Raw genomic sequence first — 16,010 nt, 5'->3', positions numbered from 1 at the left:
ACCGACTCTCGTAAGTTGTTTTGCTAATAGCTTGGCTGGAAATTAATTTTTAAGTGATTTTTTTAACAAGACTGATGTGTGCTGGTTAAACAAAAATGACTTAAATTATGTGGAAAGCGTTATTTTACAATGGTAACTAGAGATTTTTAAGTTGTTTACGTAAACCGGGGGTTCTTAAACTGGGGTCAGTTTACCCTTTGGGGTTATGTGGACTATTTTAAGGGGGTTCATGATGGTCTAATTAAAACCTCAGAGCAGGGGTTCTTAAACTTTTTTTACCGCGGACTCCTTAAATTTTCTTTAATCTCGCGTTGACCACTGTAGGCAAAAAAATTAACAAATGACGTCATAAATTGACGTCATAATATAAATAGACTTCATAAATTGGCTGATTTTGGTCCAAAAATGTGAAAGTGAAATGAAGTTTAAAAACATTCTGTGCAAAACCGTTTTATTCTTCATTGAATTATTTTCTTTAATAATCTGATTACTTCTTAAATATACACTAATATTTTAATTATACCTTCATGGACCCCCTAAAACTAGTTTACGGACCCCCAAGAGGTCCATGGACCCCAGTTTAAGAACCCCTGTCTTAAGAGTATAATTTAAATTGGATGTTTCTTCTCCCTTTCAAAATGGAGAGTAATTCGAAAATTCTTTGCTCTCCTAGAATGAAAAAAAAGATAAAAAAAAATCTCAGGCCAAATTTAACGAGAGTGATGTACCGGTAGAAGTGGAATAACGGCCGATATTTTTACTAAACCGATATAATAGTCTATTTCTAGTTGAAACCCCAGTAGGATGTTGTCGTCTTACTTGACGAAAGCTATAAGCATTTCCCGGAGGGCGACATTCAATAGCTGGCAGACCTCCGCTGCGTCCCTGTACAGCAACAGATCAACGACGACAGGCTAATACCGCACCTCTGGGACTCTAGGCTGTCCCTGCGCGCGCATACATACTCACAACTCTTGTATAATCGACGCTATTGGATGTTGAGATTACTGAAGGAGGCTTGCGCTATTAGGAGCCACATGAAACGATTTTGCGGCTCCAATAATCCTCTAATCCCGTCTGATCTTCGCCTAATTAAATTTAAGGCGCACGAGTTCTTGGTCATACGGCGAATTGCGCTTCTGTAATCCTAAACCTTGTGGCTTCGTGTACGAGTGTGTGCTTCTGACTGTGATTGATCACAGGGCTGCAGGATTTGATTGTTGTTGACAGTGGCGAAAGTAATTAAGAACAACGTCCGGTAAAGTAACTTTTTTGTGCTAGGTCAGGGTTTCTTAAACTGGGGTCCATGGACCCCTTATGGGTCCGTGAACAGTTTTAGGGGGTCCATGAAGGCCTAATTGAAACGTTAGTGTATATTTAGAAAGTAATCAATTTTTCATTTGTATTGTTACATAAACTTTTAACGTCATTTTAGAATTTTGGGGCATAACGTGGTCCATGGCGGGGCAAAAAAAGTTTAGGGGTCCGCGGTAAAAAAAGTTTAAGAACCCCTGAGCTAGGTCACAGCGGTAAAGAATGGTATTTTATATACCAGGCCATCCCGCAAACCCTTGAATATATTTTAACCAGAATTTCAGTTGCATATTTGTAACCTCAGATTTCCCAAGATTACTTATTTTCTACTTCTAGGTGTGACGTCATCTTTTAAATTTTCCAAGCGTTCCGGTAAAATATCATTCTTCTTTCACCACTGGTTGTTGATTATTGTGCTTTGGCGTTGGTTAGATCTGTGGCTTTGAATGACGTCATTGAAATGCTGAAACAAGCCAAAATATTAAATTGCCACGTTAAAAGGTTATTTAATAAGGTTATTAGGGCATCGGCGTTAAAGCGTTAAGCAGTTTAGTTGTTAGCCTTCTATTTTGTTAAATTTACATTTCGAGAAAGAAATCGCTGTGCGAATTATGGCTGAATTTCCTGTAATATTTTGACATTAGATCGATGCCGATACCACCCTGGTATCGGACGGGTATCAATCCTACCACTTGGCACCGGTATCGGCTCCGATCCGATACTATCGGACATTTCCATCTCAAGCCGTTTCGTGCGTGGAAATCCTTAATGGGTCGACTGATTTCGACAAAACCTTCCCGAACAAATTTTCCCAGCCTATACAGGTCCGCGCGTAAGTAATACAGCTTGTCTTGCAATTCAATCAAAACCCAGTAACCGCGGAATACCTTGTAGCGTTACAAACCAGATGTTTGGAACACTTGGCGACGGGTTCTGACGCAATGCACTTCTGCCAAGGTGAGCATTTGGCGACCACAAAACTCGACCGATAAACGTCAGTTAATCGCGAATTGCACTTTCACATGACAAGCCAATGTTTCCTGTGACGACCGATGGTCGCTGGCCCCGGAATGCGTTTAAAAAAAATTGTTGCCTGTTGATTTGCATCTGTTACGCCGATTTAATACACAAGTTTTACAGTAGCTCAGCTTTAGTCACCGTGCTTTATCATGTAAACAGAAAATCTTAATCACATTAGTCAATGTTTCTCAAACTTTTTAACCTCAAGGACCCCATTTTCTTTAAAAGCCTTTTTTTCTAAAAAAAAACGATTTTGACAACACCTTTGTAGTGTAATTTTTTTATTAGAAGTAACCTTTACAAATCAAATAACCCAAGTTGTATTTTAAATTCAGAAAATCGGAATAAGACCTGAACCCTTCAGAATAATACTATGGTATCACAGTTTATTCCGCTTCGTCAGACCCACCGCAGCGTTTTTGACCAAGTTCTATAAATGTGTTGAGAAACTGTGTTTAAGAACTCACACGTCGCCTTTGAAATATAATCTTCAAGCACTGAGCGCTGTAGGCCTTATGCTCTATTACAATATCCCCGCATCACACCACGATACCCTTGATTTCCACGTGTTATTATAGAAACTAAAGTAATTTATGTAGGCCAACGCTGTATCACCATTTGCTGTAAATGTGGTTTTGCATGAGGAATTGTAGGTTTACCTAAAAACGGACGCAGGATTAAAAACATTTTTAAGCATAATAATAAACATTTTTTGTTGGAAAATTGATCGACGAACCGCTATAAATTAGTAGTATTGCCATTGCCACTAAACTTCTAGCAAATAAATCCAACGTAAAATACGGACAATTAGAGCAGGAAACTGAAAATAAAATAACGGAACCCAAACTTTTTTTTTTCACATTTGCATTTTAAATCTGTACCGTTATTGAATAATTTGGATATAAAAACAGTCGAATTTGATGAGATAACCGATCGGGTTGTGGTTGCAATATCTTCGCGCTATATTTTTTGTAGTATCCAATATACTTTCCTCCCACCTTAACCCTAACGGCGCTAAGTTACAAAGCCCTTGCTCAAACACAGAACTCCAAAATCACTTTCACTTCCCAAGCGTCTCGCGCCTATGCGTATTAGTTTTGACAGGACGTTGGGCGCAGACCGCTGCCGGTTCGAGTTGCACCTAAACGCGAGGTGTGGGTTGGCCTTTGCGGCCCAAGTGGTAAGATCAAGGCACTGTTGCCGCGAAGCCGTAAAGTCGCCCGCCGCAATCCGCCCTTCGTCTAGGCCGCTGTAAATTCGATTTGGGGCGTTTTTGCTTTAGTATCGTTTTTTGGGTTCGAGGTTGTTTAATTGCCGTGAAGTATGCATTGGCGGGAGTTAAGGCAAATACTGTGTGTGTGGCAGTGTTGTAATGCCTTAAGGTAACGACTTGACCTAAGTGCACTTAAGTCACTGTTTTCATATGATTTGATTGGAGTGTTTTGGAGAAAAATGATTTGACTTGACTTAAGTCTTTTGGACAAATGAATTGACTTAAGTCTTTTGGGTAAAATTACTTGATTTGACTAGAGTAATTTTGGACAAATAAATTAGACTTGGACTTAAATCGTTTTGTCAAATAACTTAGGTTTAAATTAAGTATTTTTTTATTTTTTGATAAAATCCGGCTAATTATTTAAATTTTTTCACTAAACCGATTTGTTTGACAATTATCGCGTTTTTGTTTATTTTTAGGTGAGAAATTGATCAAACACGAACCAGTTTGCCAATTTTAAAGATTTAACGTTATAGAAGATTTCAATATGCCTTTCCAAGATCATTATCTTATATTAAAAAAAACTTTTGTTTCGTAGATTTAGGATGATGATTAGTTTCCTTTCTAGCGTGTATTTTACGGACATTGGTTGCAATCAGGACCTATGAGCATATAATGTGCCTTTTTCACATTCATAAAGGCCTCATATAAAAATAATTATCTCGTATAATAATAATAAAAAACGAAACCTCAACCGAACAGCAGGCCACGACAAAAGGCCACGTGGTCAAAGGTGTGCGGTATTTTGACATACAACAGTGGTAAGGTGATGAGGTTGAAGGTAAAGATGTGGTTGAACCTTTAACCGACTTCCTGCCACATTTACCTTCGGGTTGTGACCTTGGCGCTTGATCCGAGCGGGTTAATACGAATATTTGCAGTGTTGTAAACCAGTAGTTTTAAAATGAAGTCCAGGTCAAGTAGAATAAGATTTGATAGGACATAAAGCCGTCGGAATAAGTAATAAATTTATCAAGAAAATGCCTAACTAGACAAAATAACGCCTGAAACTGTAGGTAAAGGGTATGAGACGATCGGGGACCACAGGCCTGGCATTGGACGTTAGGGCGCCACTGCTTGGCACCGGATGTTTTGCCCTGTTTGGGGTTAGTGGTGGGTAATTTGTGGGGTTAGAAAATAGAAAAGGGGTTGAAAGCATTAGGATTAGGGTTAAGTAGAGCCCGTTTAAAAGGTGTGGGAAAATGTTGCATTAAATGTGAGACAGCTTTTCACTCCCAAGGAAAGTCTTCTGGGGCCTATGTTGTTACCCAGTGCAAAAACAGACCGCGATTAAAATAACATGTTCAATATAAAGCACAAATCGCTCTAAAGTATTCGCAATCAAAATTGCTTTTTTCGTAACAAAAAGTCCGCCTCTTCAGCGATCAATTTTAATGCACGCCGCGCTTTCACGCTTCACGTTATGCAAAGTGGTCTCGAAAGCCGAAGCCTTTACCCCAGTGATTCCCAAAGTGTGTGCCGCGGCACATTAGTGTGCCTCGAGAGATTGTCAAGTGTGCCGCGAAACTTTTTGTAATTTCGGAAAAGAGAGTATTTGCATCATAAATGGGCATATACGCAAGCATTTTAGACTTATATACGCACTATTCATTACAAGTAGTAATTGCGATACATTTACATACAGTTTGTCATGTGTAAAGGGCGATTGTAAAATTACTTTATTGTTGTTTTGGAAGTGTGCCGCGAAATAGTTAAGATTTTTTAGTGTGCTGCGAGCCAAAAAAGTTTAGGTACCACTGCTTTACCCACTCATAAAAGCCTTTTTCGCATCTCCCGATCTTTTGCGCGTGGAAATGCCCTATAGCTCCATGCCTGGGGTATTTGGCCCACCGCTGCTGAATATTTGATGGTGCGCAAGAAATCAAATAATTTATTAAGACGGCGGCGCGACAGGCTACACACCCCCTTTCATACCACACGCACTAACAGGCCAAAAAGCCATATGCCGTGAATTTAATGCGACGAAATTATATATCGACTGTTAGAGTTCTGCGAATGCGGCGTTTTGATTGGCACGAGGCTGCCTTGCAAGTTTAATTGAAGAAAGCGCGATTATTGAGGTGATTTTGAAGTGGTTTTCAATGTAACTGTCTTTATTAAAAAAGTTGTAAACTCTATTCAAATAGTAAGCTACTTGAATTAATGTTGCGTTATTTAACAAACACAAATATATAAGTTTTGAGTTGTTGAGGAACTCCACCTATAGCTAGCGAAAATTTTTATGTTTTCAAGTATCTATCATTTATACAGACTTTTAATTTTTTTAGAAAATCCACATCCAAATTGGTTAGCTAATTTTTGGAGAGTTTTACAACTATCATAAATAAGCGTTTTACGATTAATTATTATATCTATCGTAAGTAAATGACTTTTTATTTCAATAAACACCAAGTTAATTAGGGTAGTTTTGCAATGTTCTATAGAATAAAATAATTTAGAAATCTGTACAAAATTCGTTTCCCAGATATAGAAGCTTATTAGGCATTTTACGATTGTAAATAGGCGGGTGTGTCGGTTTTTGTCAAATTAAGTAAACAAAAAGATTATCAGCCACATTTTTTTAAAGTTTCCATCATATTTATACAATTTTGAGTTGTTTTTCAAAAACTCCACTTAACGCCAAGTCGGTAAACTATAGCTAGATTTAAGATTAATTTTTAGAAACCATTTCAAATTATTCACACTTAATGAGAGCAACAATTAACCAGAACGTGTTTATAGTGGGAAGTCTGCAGTTTAATAAGCTAGTAGCTAGTCAAAAGCCCGTGCATCTCCCAATGGCGTGGCGACAAGACATAATCGACCCTCTGTAAGATCACGATCCTTAATGAAAACCACGCAGGGCGACAATGTCGATTAAAATTGGCGTCGTTGACATCGACAACCACCTTACCCCCCTAAACCCAGCACCATTAGGCGTGTGTACCGAAGCCCCAGAAGGAGTAATTACCCCTATGTCTCGACGCCTCATCTGATATTAAGCGTCGGCCAAACGGTGTAAAATCGATGATATCCCTTCACGACGTTGCTCCGTGCTAAGATAACGCGCGTGGGTGGTTCGCTGATAGGGGAAGAGGGGTGCGTGTTTTTGCATGCTGCATTACTAATTCATGCGGCGGTGCCGGCTGATGGGCTATTTGGCTTGTCGCTGTGATGCGTAAGAGCCTAATTTTGGTGGACGTGACCCGGTATCGCAGTTTGCTGTCGTTTTTTAAGCTGACAACGGGCGCTTTCTGTGCGCCCTGCAAATTGCCGATGTGTGTAGATATATGCTTGCTGTAATTTGATGACTTCTTCCTAAATGACGATGAAAAAGTGGCTTGTCGAGATGCATCAGATCGTATTCGACTGTAATTGCTATTCTAGCTCTTGGCTTTTGTTTCGCCGATCCGTCGAACGAAGAGTGCATAACTGACACGTTTTTAATTAATATTTACGCCCATTGTGTAAACTAAGCAGTTTTCTGACATTTGAAATTATACACATAAAACAGAGGTTCTTAAATTGGGGTCTGTGGACTCCTTTCGGTACGTGACAAGTTTCAGTGCGTCTATGAGGGCCTAATTGAAACCTTAGTGCATAATTTAAAATATGGTTATTTATTTTTTGAGAGACAGAATAATTATAAAAAAACGTTTAGCTCTCTTCTTGAACAAATTTATACTTGATTTTATTTTCATATTTTCTTAAAAACGTTGACTTAAGATAATTGGGTGCTCGCTGTTATAGTTTATGCCCAGTTTTGGGACCGCCGCGGAAAAAGAGTGGAGAAACACTGGCTTAAGTCATACAGCTTTCCGCGTGGCAATAAAACACGCGCCAGGAATTTTCCAGAAGTCCCTTACGGACGCCTCCAGCGGCAACCTTCGGCCAAAACGAAAAAATCGAAAAAAAAACGTCGACGGCGAAAACGGCGGTAGCGATCAATAATTCATCCGTTCACCTCTTACTCCATCGGATGTGCCGAACCATCGTCGGTCGCACTCGCGCTCTCATTTGCTGCTGAATAATTGAGAAGGCGCGCCGCTAACGGACGGATAATTCCGCCTTGTCCCTTGTTGTGCATTTACGCGCGTCGCCAACCGCCAACAACACAACAGACACTCCTCCCAATCTGCTCCTCGCTCCTCCCACTATTTTTCCTCCTCCTCTTCGTTTTTTTAAGCGACTGCGCCCACTTGCGGAAGTGCGGTGTGTTTTAGCGCAAATGCGTGTAACATACGGCCAGAAACGTTTTATGTATATAATATGTAATATACATTTGGTTTGGTGTCTTTTTTGGCCCTTAGTCATTTTGACAAAGGGACAGGCAGTGATTTGGACTGGGATTTGACATAAAAATTGTGAGACCTTAGGTTGGTTTGCAAATAAGGCCACCAAAATATATATTGACATTACGCTGCGTCGTTTGTTTACATTTTCTTTTAAATGCTACTAAAAAATGGAATTATTTGTAGTTTAAAAATTTGAAGCTGGCATAAAATAGAGTTCGATACCAAGCAATGTCGCTTAAAAATATTGAATTATTTAAAGCTTGGCAGACTAAAGCTTAAATGAAATTCGAACAATGTAAACTCTCGGAAATAAAGTGTGATGCCACGCAATGTAAAAGCTCGTTTTCTTTTTCGTGTAAAAGCCAGTCATTTTCGTTCCTATTGTGTTTGTATAGCGCCATGACAAGCCATCGAAGATCGGTGGACTTCAGCCGACAAACTGAGCAGTAGAGCAAACACTACAGGGGCAGCCATGAATGTCGCAACATATTGCAGAACAAGCAGTGTTGTTGACCCTGTCGCTTAACGATAAGCACATAAACCAAAGGGCGATCGCCTGATGGCCAACGACTTAGCTAACTCTTTGTTGGTAGCCGTATTTGTATTATTCTAAATCTGGAAATCAGAAGGCACTCTTTAACGACTTTGTCTACTTTACTCAGACTCATCCAAAAAAATGGCCAGGCCCATTTTTTCGACAACACAATTTTTTTACTGGCCAGTTAAAACTGGTATTCAGGATAACCTAAGGGTTCAATTAGACTTTTGCAATTTTAACACCCGAATTCTTTGTGGAAAAACAAGCAGCATGACTTACGCATTAGATTTAAACAGCTATAGTTTGGAAGGGGCGGATTTGAAATTTTTAAAAGCAAATTGCTAACTTAAAATACAGCAGGCTTGCGCTTTCTTTCAACCCTGAAAAGATTAACCAACCTCTCTTTCTTGTCTGTGATTTTTTCCAGGTAATGACCAGTATAAATTATCCCATTAAAAATAGCACACAGGTACCTTTCGTTTTAGTTTTAGGCCATTTTACAGACCTCGAACAGCTTATAAATGGTATTGAAAAAGCCCGTTTTTTTTAACTTTCAGACATCTGATTAGTTCACATTGAACCACTTAAAATAGATTTGTTTTGGCCCCTATAGTTCTTCGTCCAGTTACCATCGGCCGCTCTTCACAAAGACACAAAACCTACAGAAAAAACAGACCTTTCGTACGCTTTTGAAGTGGCCAAGTTAAACCGGCGTAATGTAAATGTTCTTCGAGCAAGAGCGTCTTGTTTGTATAACGCTGTCGGAATCTACTAGTCGGTATACACCTCGCCTCGCCCCTGTTCAAATGCCGATTAAACACGGCCTTATTAGGAGCTTACATCCACCAAGGACAACAAAGGAACGACGCTGTAAACTTTGCGGTCAATACGCATACTTTGAGCACAAATCATGTGAAAGGACATATAACCAGAAAAAGCAGCTAACTCTGTTTGAGTAACATGTTAAAAATAAATACGGTTTTAAATAGTTGATAACCATGTCAAGTAACTGTCTTTCAGCTTGTGTTATTCATGATAATTTTCATTTAAAAAAGTCTTAAAACCCTAGGCTTTACCAAATATTTTTTTAACCGTCGCTGACATTACTCAGTGGCCTAAGTTAGGTTTTTAGAACCTACAGTAATAAACCACATTTAACCTAATTGCAATTGTTTTTACGATGGCATTTATAATGTTCAACTGTTTTGTTATAGAATTATAGTAGAAAAAACGCCGAGTGATTCAATTTTACTTTTTTTTTTTCAAGATAGTTTCCTCTGAAAAGTCTTAAAATGACGAATTTGTTTCAAAATTGTGTGTCAACGTTTGTTGTTTTTGTTTTATTCCAATCATAACGAGCAATTCAACTTCAGGTATTTGGAAAGCTATAAAAATCATTTCCGAAAAATCCTTTAACGTATTTTCAATGTGAACCAATAATGGCTGCGGCAGTGTTTTATCGTAAACGGACTGCTCCCAGCCTTAGTTCAAACATTCGTATTCACATGAGAGGGGGTCTTAGAATGCTTGTTCGCGGTCGCAGCTTGCTTGCGTATAAGCCTACGTGACCAACCCCGTTGGCAGCAAAGGTTAGTCGTGTATTAAGCACACAAAGGCGGGCAAACAGCAAGTTCCAGTCGCGCAAATATTGACCCTTTGCGAAGTTGCATCGCTGTGTACTCAGAGCAAGTTGATTCGCCTGGAGTCCGCGGATGTGCTGGTGACCCCCACGCTATAATTATAGTGAGCTGGTTTAAGCGTTAAACTGCGATCTCCCTTTGAACAGACCTGGGCAAACTAAGACCCGCCGGTCATTTTCCACATTTTTTTTAAATATACAAAGAAAGTCAGTTTCGAGTCAAGTCATTTGCATATAAAATAAATGTGAAACTATTGAAGTTATCAAATTTGATCTTTTCCAAGCAATAATTTGCATATGACAAACACCTAAATCGAAACAAACACCAAGCATTTTTTACATCTAAAATTTGAGCTAAAATTCCATTTTTATGAAGAGTACTTTAAATAAAAACAATTTAGATTAATTCAAGTCAGTTGCCTAATGTTCATAAGTCAAGATTTTAATCAAATCACGTCATTTAAAAACACTAACTTAAGTGTAGTTAACATAAACAATGGACTTCAGTCATTCCAACACTGAGAAGTAAATGAAGCTTAAAGTTTTGACGAAAATTCAAGTAAACATGTGCTGTCAGTTTTGTCAGCCAATAGGAAAAAAACATGGCGTGTATAACTGAATTGTTCACTAATACGTGATTTATAAAGCAGGAGCTGATTCACATCTGTTCGTGTGTTTAACTAAATTCAGCGCGTGATATAATTAACCAATTTGGTAGGTAATGTCACCCCAAAGTAATAAAAATTATAAAACAAAATTGTTGTGGAAACTTAAATATGCGTTTATGGAGAAATATGCATTGGTCCAATATGTGCTTTATGGACTAACAGACTTTTTCCTTCTTTTGCGGCGTATAATCCGTCCCTGGCAAAAGCGATAGGTCTCTGATGCCTGAAATGTCTTGGTGTGAAATCCTCTCCCAAGAGAATAGTTCGCTAAACGGTTTAAAGGCGTCCCGCGTTACTAAGATATGCGTGATGAATCCACAACCCCGGCTCTCGGCATATGTTCGGAGGGCGGTGTTTGGCAAGCGGCTTGCTTGTACATATTAAGCATGCGTGTCAATTCTTGTGGGAGCATCAGATCTTCGTGCATTGAAAGCATGGCAAGGTCACGGTTTAAGCCACGACAAGTCGGTCGATACAGTGCACAGGGCGGGCGGGTTCGTACCAAGATATCGGCAATTCCACCAATTCCGATTAGTCGATTTGAGTCTGTGAATGCTTGAACCTTGATATTCAAATTTGTTTGCTGCTAAAATTAGGGTATTTGTTGGAGGAAACTGGTTGGGTATTTACGGTTTTGCAATTCGGTCGAAATGTCGGAATACTAGACTCTTAGAAATGAATTTTTCAAAAAGTTTTTCGTAAACCGACAAAAAACGCGCTAAAATCGTGGGTTTTACGGTTTGGAAAGTTGACAAAGTCCAGCTTTGAGTTTTGTAATGCTTGACCAAATAAATTAGAACTTTCCTACAATAACTACAATATCGGGATTTTTAGTTTCGCGAGTTACGCAAATAGCGGGTTGAGTACTCCGAATAAGTCGGCCGGAGTATTTGAGTTTCTAATTTTGTTTGAAGGGCAGTAGCATTTATCGCAAGAGTTTTTAGTCATTTTTACTTGTTTTCACCGCAGTTTTGCACCCCAGAGTTATCAAATTACGCCTAAATCATGTTATTTTGCCCCCAAACTGTGCAGCTTGCATAGCACGAACCAACCGACCTCACAAAAGACGCGAAACTGCACTTAAGTGCCAATCGAATCCAATCTATCGCGCTTAATTGACGAATTGACTTCGCCAGGGCTACGCGCGCCCGCTAATGGCTCTCAATGCAAGCTCCCTAAGCGCCCATCCCCAAGAACAACCATCAGCGGCGGCGCAGTTTAATCTAATCATCGACGTCGCATGTCGGGAATCTGTCGTCCGGTCTGCGGCAATCGAAGCGCCGAATCCTCGGGGAAAAAGTGCGAATTCCCGATGTGCGCGTAATTGCTTCGTGTCACCGCGCCGCGATAATTACAAGCAACTGCTGCCCCGAATTGCTTTCGCCCGCTCTCCCGCAAAGCGACAGCTAATAGGATTAACTCGGCGCAATTGCTTTTTAAGACCACTCTCAATACACAGGCGTCTGCCTCCGCGCATATTTATGTTTATTGGGCGAATTTAGTTCATTGCTTTGTCGCGATCGCTTTTACAGGCGTTTTTTACAGCGCTGCAAATGGATCACTCTAATAAATACATATTTATACTTAAAACAACAGACCCAGAGGCGCGGTCTTTCCGGTTTGCTGACGCCGTGACGACGCGTTTTGACTTTAATAGACCAGAGAAGGTTTTGGTCAATAACCCATAAAAGCCAGAGCATTTGCAGACGCCCCCATATGCGTGTGTATCGCGTATCGACGCGCCAGACAAGAGTCAATATTGACACGCGCCAGCGTTAAGCGTCAGGCGACACGCGGTATGCGACAAGCGCTATGCGGCACATTTTATTTCAAGACGGTAGACTCATACACACAGAATTACCTTTTAGAGCAAAAACAATGTATTTAAGGGTCCCTGGTTCGATTCCCCAGCAAAACGCTGAATTTAAAATGGCAGTGTGATCTTTGTGAAAATAATTTACTTGTTCTTGAGTAAGCGTTTTGGCTCGAAAATTTCCACAAGTATTTTTTTTTGTAAATTCATTATTTTGTTTTTGTTTCATTTAATTCCTTACAGTTTGACTGTTTTGACTCGGTGGTTTTGAATTAACTATAATATTTCACAATCAATGAAAAATAATCCAGTTTATGTTTCATCGGCAAGGCACAATAAATACTCGCACATGTGTTTTTAAAACGTAACCATAAGCGTTACAAAGCGGTGTCGTTCATACGCTAAGTAAAGAGCTAACACGAAAACCTTGGCATTTTCGGGATTCATAGCAAACACAAATCCGGATTCTGGCGTATTCATTAAAAGCGTTTGGATTTGCGAAAACAAACAATTTCGTGTCTCCAGTTCGTTTTTTACGAACTTCCCGTAGTTGTCTGCATCAAAGCACCACAAAAACGCCCTCTCCTGTGTTGATTCAGCTCTAAGTCAAGGGAAATAGGGGCTGTTAAAATGGCACCGTTTTTGTAGGCACGGGAAAGTATAAAGTACTTTATTTGATAAACTGGCTTATATATAGTGGTTTTATGCGATTTTTGCGTGACAGCGTGCTTTATAGTCGCCTTATAACATTTGCTTAGGCAGTAGAGTGGCGGAACTATAAAGTGTACTGTACACACGCATATAAATGTATTTATATATATGCGAGAATATGCGAAGACGCACCTCACATTTTACCTTAAAAGCCCGCGTTTTTATATTTCGTAAAATAGTCCACAATCGTAAAAAACACATTTTTGTGCGATATTTGAAAACAGTGTTTTTTTGCCTAAAAATGAATGTTAAAGCCAGACAGGTCGAGTAAATTGACATCATCTAAAAACGACTTGTGACCCCATTAGTTAATGTGACTGAATCTGTTAAAACCTAATAAAACCTGCGTTCCATCTTTTATAAGTGTGGTTTGAATATAAGTCGTACAGAGTCGCACTTTGAACTATAGGTTCTTAAGTCTATTATATTTGTTGAACCATGCTATACAAATGGACCTGCTGCTGAAAAAATAGGTAAAAATGCGTCTGTACGGATTTTCCAATTATAAGTAGCCTACACATTTCCACGTAAATTTGATGCAAATATTCCTAAAAGTTGGAATTACAGAAGACTGAGAACGTTCAAATGGAGAAACTATAGGGCTGTTAATGAACAAAATAAATGTTTTCAGCATTTTTAACGAAAAAGATAAAACGAAAAAAATACTCTAAAAAGAAACAGTGTTAGAACCCTTTGCTACACTTTTTTGTTTCCATTTCTTTAAATTCCATCCCTATACTATAAACCATACACATCTCCACAAAAACAACCAACGTCAACCCTTGTGCACATAAGAGTGCCACTAGGGTTCACACAAGGGGGACTCAAACGGCCAAAAGCCCTCAAAAGAACTCAAAATCTCGGCGTGCGTTGTGCTCAAGGGCGCCCTTTGGCGGTCGGCCAAAATCACGGACGCGGCGCGCTCTTGTGTGACGTCATAATCGTTTCGAGTCCCGCCCAGCGGTCTCGCGTTTCTATAGGTGGTTTAAAAAGCCCCAAAGAGGCGGGGTTTGTCGTTGTTTGGTTCTAAACAGAGGCCACTCTTGGAAGGTTGAGTGGCACTTGAGCCGAGGTGTAGGCTTACTCTTGTTCTTGTCGCCAATCGGACTCGGCGCTCGGCTTTTTGAGTGGATTTTGTGTGTTTACGCGTACCCGGGCTTGAAAAAAATGCCGTTTCCGCTATGTTTCCTGTGTTTTCTCGGGATAGAAAAAAGATTTTCCGATGTAAAATATAGCTATTTCCTTCTGAATAAAAATATTATGAGGAAATAGCTTGCTATTTTGTTGGATAGTAAAATTAACTACTCATTACTGATAAGAAAATGGAAAGGGTAAAATAATACACTTTTGATGTGAAACAAACTTTTGAAAGTTGATATGGTAATTATTAAGTTTAAGATTACAGCTTTTTCGGGCTGAAACAAAAAATTTTAGAGGGTAAAAAAATGGGCACAGTAAAAAAGATATATTTCGAACTAAAAAATGTATTTTTTTAAGGAAAAAGGGTAGTTAGGGTTGTTACTAGGCGGCAATGGTTAAAAGAAACTCTTTTAAGCTGTTGTCGTTTCGTTTTGCATTACATCGTGTACAACCGCTCCGCAAATAACGAGCGGCGAGCGAATCTAACTTCGCCGAAAGCTCTCCAGCTTTCCTCTGCCACAATTCAACTGATACGCTTCAAACTCGACAAGCTTGTAGTGCTTTTAAGTGCGCTTGACGGACTCGGACGTTGAAACGCTCATTTGCCATGTTTCGGGGTTTTGCATCGCTTAAAGTCCTTCTTAAGCGACTCGTGAGTGCTAGAGATGTGTCCGTTCTACATTCCTCGATCGCTTTATCCTCCATGTCTGATTGTCTGTGTATATAGCGGTGGGCACCCGTTGGACTGGCGTTTCCACTGCCTGCATGTAGCGACTTGTGACGTAATAGTACGCGGTTACAGCATTTTGAACTTGAGATGTCACAACGTTTTTCAATTACTTTGCATATTGAATAGTGTTTGAAAACCACCATTTTTTCCCAAAAGTCTTTGAACAGGTTCGAATAAGTTTTTATCTTGAGTTCTTTGTTAAAAATGAGTGCCCTTGATAACACAGTTTTTCAACTATTTGTGATTGTGTTGACCATTATATTTATACTTCAAAAATCGTTGAGCGACCAATCTCATGTCTTTGAAAAGCCTTAGACCAGAATGTCTTTGGTTTTTTTTATCAAGTTGTATGGCAACCCTGTTAACGTATTTCCCACAATCGTGACTTGCCTGTGTGCTATTTAACGTTATACATTTGACTAACCTAATTTGTTTAAATGTCTACCTATAATAAGTACATTTAGAGTTGTTTTGCCATGTGTAACCCAGCAAAATCCCTGAGTTCGAACCTCACTGCAGGCTAGTTGTTTTTCTAGCCTGCCTTAGTTACTTTCATCATTGATCGACAGATTCGGTGAGTCTGCAATGGCTGTCGGTGCACTATACAACTATAATTATGTATTTCCACATTTTCTCACTCTTTTCTCCTCCTCCTCCCAGAACTCTCCCTCCTCCCCGGGTGTGACGTCATCGGAGAAACACCGACTCTCGGATGCGGGGAGTCCCAGTGTGAAGAGAAGGAAGGCGGACAGTGAGAGGAACACTAAGCTGGTGCGTTGCATCTTTATTGCTGCTGTTTATAAAGGACGAAATATTTAGTTGTTGAAAACAGTTTTTAGCGGCAAAAACAATACAAATGTTTTAGC

General features: G+C 39.6%; 1 protein-coding gene across 1 annotated transcript in view; it reads left to right on the top strand.

Moving 5' to 3' along the window:
- LOC146170347 (transducin-like enhancer protein 3) overlaps nucleotides 1-16,010 on the top strand; it is a 66,158-nt gene that overhangs the window by 40,921 nt on the left and 9,227 nt on the right. The window contains exon 10 of the mRNA XM_083389213.1: nucleotides 15,805-15,915. Within this exon, the coding sequence (XP_083245339.1) occupies nucleotides 15,805-15,915 (111 nt within the window). The remainder of the gene's footprint in view (nucleotides 1-15,804; nucleotides 15,916-16,010) is intronic.

The sequence above is a fragment of the Ascidiella aspersa genome, chromosome 1, assembly GCF_963924565.1.
Source record: "Ascidiella aspersa chromosome 1, kaAscAspe10.2, whole genome shotgun sequence".
Lineage (NCBI taxonomy): Eukaryota > Metazoa > Chordata > Ascidiacea > Phlebobranchia > Ascidiidae > Ascidiella > Ascidiella aspersa.
Note: the sequence above shows the minus strand (reverse complement) of the source record. Positions and strands in the feature narration are given on the sequence as shown.